At 34.3% G+C, this 6,530-nt stretch overlaps 1 protein-coding gene across 1 annotated transcript; it reads left to right on the top strand.

Moving 5' to 3' along the window:
- The first annotated feature begins 228 nt into the window (after positions 1 to 228).
- LOC149530638 (putative lysophospholipase BODYGUARD 1) lies at positions 229 to 6,232 on the top strand. The gene is made up of 4 exons (XM_089810169.1): positions 229 to 1,513; positions 2,949 to 3,334; positions 4,416 to 4,615; positions 5,575 to 6,232. The coding sequence occupies exons 1-4, from the start codon at positions 898 to 900 to the stop codon at positions 5,897 to 5,899; spliced, it is 1,527 nt and encodes a 508-aa protein (XP_089666295.1). The 5' UTR covers positions 229 to 897; the 3' UTR covers positions 5,900 to 6,232.
- Positions 6,233 to 6,530: the final 298 nt, after the last annotated feature.

Raw genomic sequence — 6,530 nt, 5'->3', positions numbered from 1 at the left:
GGAAAAAGGGTTATGAATGTAACGTGGAGGTGCTATGGTAGGTTAGGATTTAAGTAGGAGATAGTTGGAGGAGGGCTCAACCACTACCTACTTCCTATATATTGGCACTGAGAAGTAATGAATGTGTCTCAGGCAATTAAATTCCTAATGGGTTTTATTCTACGTGGCATGAAAAATACCCGGTTTTCAAGCCTTCCATAAATTAAAACTTTTCATCCATGCTAACACGCATAAATGCCCTTGGCTAGATTATGTCAACCAAGCAAGAAAACTGTGTCTTGTATTACTAGAGGACGCCAACCAGAGAATTTCTCTACCAAAGAATTTACACACTCAAACTGTACGAGTCCTCCGTATACTGCCTATATCTTGTCATTGTGGGAAGTTTTTCGTTATTATCAATGTTGTTGAGGTGCTAGTAGTTGCTCTAGTGGTCTATTTGCTATAACTATGTATAGTTGGGCAATAAGGTAGATTGTGAGATATAAGATCTCATTGAGGAATCTGCAGTTTTGTGGAAACATTGGCCTTTCCTTAGATTGTGGATTCACATTCTAAGGAGGAGATTTTGGAATGGGTTATGACAGCTTCTAGTGCATATATCGAAGTGTTTTTGTTTTTGGTTGTGTGAGATGTTTTGGAAGTTGTCTTTGTGAAGGCGTAGATGTTTGCAGAACCAGATGTTTGGGCCATGACTAGATCAGAGATGGTTTGAAGAGATCATAGATGTTTACAAGGCCAAATTTGGGTTCTTGTGAGCAAAACATTGTGATCTTGTGGGCAATATATGAGGTGGTTGCAGACGTTTCCAAGGCCTGAAATCAATTGGGTTTTGTAGTAAGACGGACCCTTTGAAGAAATATTGTGAGAAATCCAATTGGGTATAGGCCTGTAAAAATGTTCATCAGGGAGAAAAAAATGGGAAGAAGGTTGGTAGGGTTGCTTCAGATGGCCTTGATTATGTTGGGCAGTGTTGTGGTGTCCCTTGTGAGTTACCTTGTATTTGGTGTTCTTGATCTTCTCGATCCCCTTCTTTGTGTTGTTTACAAGGTGGTTGATTACCTTGTGGAGGCTGAATGGAAGCCATGCTACTGCTTCTCAGCACAAAAGGATTGTAGCAGCAAGAGTAGGAGGAGCATTCTTGTGAATTCTCCTGAAGGGAAGACCAAGATTGTTTGCCATTGCCTTACAAAGGTCCAAATGGAGGACATCTCTGATACACTCTATTCAAGGAAGCCCTTGTTTAGAGAGCTTGTTATGTCTACAGTGTTTTGTATCAAAAAGTTGAGGGTCATGAACTCCAAGTCTAGCATTATTAACCAGAGGCTGAGGACTGCTACTTTGAAGCCTGCTTTTCCTGTCAACTCCTCCACCATTGTTGAGAGCCTTCAAGCTCACAAGGGACAGCTGAAGGAGCCCTTGAGTCCTAGATGGTCTGATTGTGATTGCCACACTTGTGCCTCCTGGCATTCCTCTTGCAAGGAGTCCTTGTTTGTTAAAGTTGACGGTAGAGGTGAGTAACTACTATGGCCAACCTTTTTGTTTCATTGTAATCTAGAGAGCTTTTTTATCTGAGAATAAATGATGTCCTTGTAAATGTACCTCAAACAGCTTATCTGTCTTTAACTTCCCAATGCAAATTGAGTATAAAATAGGATACTGAATTACTGTTGCTGGAATCATTAAGTGCTTACAGACCCCACTGAATGATTAGAAGGTCCAGCTCCCACACTGATCAATGCAGTACTCGGCTGTATTAAACTTAGATTCTGTTGGTGTAGTGATTACATCCCCGATGAGATCCCTCTTCACTACCAAGTACATGCTTTTAGTGTGATGAAAAAATCTACAAATTCATATTCAACCTAGAAAATTTTGAGTCTAGTCTGCTGGTCAAGCTCTGCATGGGCTTGTAACCAGAGATGATATGCCATGTCATCTAGGACTTTAGAGACCCCATATATGGTCCAACTTACCATCACAACCAGCCAATAGATAACTTTCAGACCATTGCAACAGTGAAGATGATTTCATATCAATCCTCCGTTTCTCTTCGCTGAATATCTCATTCAAATGATCAATTTTGCTTTTCTCTTTTCTGACTATCAACAATTTCATATCAATCATGCATTTCTCTTTTCTTTCTCTTTCTAATGATGAATAATTTCATATCAATGTTTCTTTTCTGACTATCTAATTCTAATGATGAATGATTTCATATCAATCGCTCACATCTTTCCTCTAAACTATATTATTCTGATGGAAGATTTTGCATCAATTGTGCACTCCTCTTTTCTGATTATCTCATTCTAATGATGAAAGGTTTTACATCAATTGTACATTTCTCTTCTTTAACTATCTCATTTTAATGATAGAATGAATCACATTATTGGTACATTTGTCTTCTTTGACTATCTGTGTCCAATCTGCCCAATAACCATCACATTCTAACAATGAATCATAAAATATGATCCAAAAAGATGATGACAAAACCATATTATCTTTCCAACCATATACAACATCATTTCCAACCATCTTTGGTCGTATCAACTTCAATGGCCATTATGGGTATATCCATAGAACATATACATAAAATATATCTCCACCAATTAGAATTCTTTCTTTTCCCTTGATCTCCTCTCCCCCACTAGGTTTGAAGAAACCAAATAGATGGCCAAACATACAAAAATCCCACCTAATAAGCCAAACCCAGATGAACAATCCAAACAAATCCCCCATTTACAACTCTCCCAATTTCCACCCACCGCTTAACCAACAACCTGCAAGACTGCACTCATATTGAAACGCTGGCACACTTTCCTAGGCAAACACATTCATTACGTAGCAATTGCTTTCAATTTACGTATAAATAACCCAGAATCATGCAAACCTGACAGTCCACGCCGTGGCGCCACGTGTCACCAATTTTTTCTCTTTTTCCTCCACAGGTTCAGAAATATTCGACGTTCCCCAGGAAAACAACAACAACAGCAACCACAATTTGAAAGCAGGCGCGTCGGACGTCATATTTATTCACGGCTTTATTTCGTCGTCAACTTTCTGGACCGAGACGGTCTTTCCAAACTTCTCGGAGTTGACCAAGTCAAAGTACCGGCTGTTCGCCGTTGACCTGCTGGGCTTTGGCCGTAGCCCCAAGCCCACCGACAGCCTCTACACCCTCACCGAACACGTGGACATGATCGAGCGCTCCGTGCTGCGCCCTCATCGAATCAAATCCTTCCACGTGGTCGCCCACTCTCTCGGCTGCATTATTGCTCTGGCCCTGGCGGCCAGGTTTCCCGGCGCAGTCAGTTCCCTTACGCTCTTGGCGCCGGTAAGCGCATTTTATTTTTATTTTTTATTAGTTTTATATTTGGTGCGTGCATTTAATATTCTTACTTAATTATTGTTCTTGCTTTGGGTATTCTAGCATACTAATAAAATTTCTAGATTTGATTCTGTTGTAAATTTTAATTTTAACGTTGTTGACTCAAAGAGGGGTAAAAATTTAAATGATAGAAAAGAAAGTGGAAGAAATTTGAATGATGGAATATATTGATGCTAAAAACTATTAAACAATCAAATTCAGAAAACTGTTATTTGTAATTCTAATAAATTGTGGAAATTTGGTTATATTAAAGTTTATAAGTAATCTTATTCACATAATGAAAATAATAGAGTGGTTAATTTTTTTCTAATTTATGAATCATGGTGCAATTTTTTAAAAGTTGAATTGTATATGTTTATTTGTTTTGAATTACAAGCTATCAAAACCATTAAATATCATTTGGTATTTTGTTTTATTTTTGGTATGGGCATCTAATATTAATTATATTTTCAAAGTTTTTGATTTCTATTATGCTTAAGTTTTTGAATTAACATTGAGTTCTGTGACTATCAGAACAAAACAAACAATTATACAATTAAGTATATAAGCTTTCCATAATCTATATTTATGTATGTATTCTTTCCGGGGTCTTGATTGTGTAAATATTTTTAACACCAACTTTTCCCATCATACTACATTATCCACCATTTTCATGTTTCTTTGTTTTCCTACATCTTGATGATGAATCATGTAGTATGATCTGAAACGTTGATGTTAATTGATACAGTTGATTTCAAAAAGAAAGAATACATAATTATTTACAATCGTTTGTTTCTTTTATTTTATGTAATCATAGAATATTGTTGCTTCTTTTATCATGATCCAAAGCATGAATTCAAAACATTGGTTGGAAACGTCTATGGAAAAGAAATATATACAGTTAACTAGAAATATTTTCCATTAGAATTACAACAAACTTTATTGTTTTATTTTTGGTACTTATTGAATGAAAATTAGATACTTTCGATATAATTTTTGATATTAAATTGAATGGGAATCATACATTTATTTTTGATATAAATGGCAGCCATATTTTCCAGTACCTCGTGGGGTTGGAGGGAGTGATTTTGTTCTAAGGCAGCTGGCGCCCAAGAAAGTATGGCCACCCATTGCCTTTGGGGCTTCCGTTGCTTCATGGTATGAACATGTCAGTAGAACTGTGTGTTTGCTCATCTGCAAGCAACACCGTTTCTGGGACTTCATTGCTAAGCAAATCACAAGGAACAGGTATTTGAATTTCTTCCAATACTTTTTACTTGGTTTTTGAATTTGAATGCTTCACTCGGTGATTAAACATGTGGCTTATGAAAATTTTGACAAAAGATAATGAGAAGTGCTTCTTGGTTTATTTTATTTGAGAAATAATAATATGCCTTTTTGGGTTTCTATCTGAATGAGTCTATCTTGTATGGATTAAATAGATATGTACTCATTAATCAAATGATTAAGAGAATTTGAGAAATGATAATAAAAGTTAGGAATTTATCTTTGTATGTATTAAATTGATATATTATTATTAAGAAAAGTTGATGAATATCAAGAGAAAGTTCTTTAATTTTTGTCTGAATTTGTATGAAAGTTCATTTTCTACATTTTAAATATACACATAATCATAGTCATAATCAAATGATTGAGGAAATATGACAAATGACAAGGAAAGGTTCTTTGGCTTTTGTCTAACTTTGTATGCAAGAAGTTCATTTTCAAAGAATTAAGAGAGCTTGTCTTATACATTTTGAATAGGTAAACAAGCATTAATCAAGTGATTAAGGAAATATGACAAACAAGTAGGAAGGGTTATTTGGCTTTTGTATGTACAAAGTTCATTTTCAAATAATTAAGACAGCTTGTCTTATACATTTTGAATAGATACACAATTATTAATAAACTGATTATGGAAACATGACAAATGAGTAGAAAAAATTACTTGGTTTTGTTCGGCTTTGTAAGTTTATTTTTAGAAAAAACAATTATGAGAGGTTCTTGGGATTTTGTATGTGTTTATATGAAAGTTTATTTTCAAAGGAGTGCATCTCTTAAATATATTTTGAATAGATATATAATCATTTCTTAAATGATTAAGAAAATTTGACAAACATAAGACAATGAGAAGTTGTTGGGTTTTTCAATATTGATTTTGTATGTTTTGTACTAACTACTCCATGCTTGCATATGTGAATCTTCAGAATAAGGACATTTCTTATTGATGGATTCATGTGTCACACTCACCATGCTGCATGGCACACTCTCCACAATGTAATATGTGGGACTGCAAACAAAATGGATGTTTATTTAGATTTGGTGAGAAAGCAAGAAACATGCAAGGTGACTGTCTTTCATGGTAGGGACGATGAGTTGCTTCCTGCAAAATGTAGTGAAGATCTCAAGTGCAAGATTCCTCGGGCCCGAGTTAAAATTATTGAGAAAACTGATCATATCACAATAGTTGTTGGTAGACAAAAAATATTTGCTAGAGAATTAGAAGAAATATGGAAAGAAAAAGAAAATTAGAACTACATAAAGATTTTATCATAGATAATCTCTCGATATTAGTCTCTATATTGGAAGAGATCATTGAAAGATATAATGATTTCTTCTAATACCATATTCCAATATATATTACAAAATGGTGGCAGTGTTGCAAAAGATGTGTGAAGGGCCATTCATCTTGCATTACTTTTCATTGTTTATATGTTTTGAAAGAAGTCATATTTAAAGTCTAAAAAGTAGGGGTTATGTTTGGTTTCTCCAAATCAAACCCATTAAATGTAAGTTATCTTGGAGTGTACTTTTTGAGATAAATTGTATTGATATCAAAGACAATCAATTATTTAGTGGACCCTACATTTTATTTTCTTGATTTGATGGATAAATTCTAAACATATAAAATTTAAATGAATTTATTTGGTGTTTGTTAGTTCAACCATCTATTTTATAAAAACTAAATTAATTTTATATGGTGATTGTTGGTTTAACTATTTGATTTTTTAAAATTAAATTAATTCTACATTAAAATATAATTCGTAACATACAAAGTATGTTTTTTAAATATTTAAGGCAAATAAATATATATCCATTTAACATCCACCTCCTCCAACTTACACCCAAACATATTAAAAAAACTCAATGGTAAAAATATAAG

This window comes from Cupressus sempervirens, chromosome 11, assembly GCF_028749045.1.
Source record: "Cupressus sempervirens isolate cs-2001-9-10 chromosome 11, ASM2874904v1, whole genome shotgun sequence".
NCBI lineage: Eukaryota > Viridiplantae > Streptophyta > Pinopsida > Cupressales > Cupressaceae > Cupressus > Cupressus sempervirens.
Note: the sequence above shows the minus strand (reverse complement) of the source record. Positions and strands in the feature narration are given on the sequence as shown.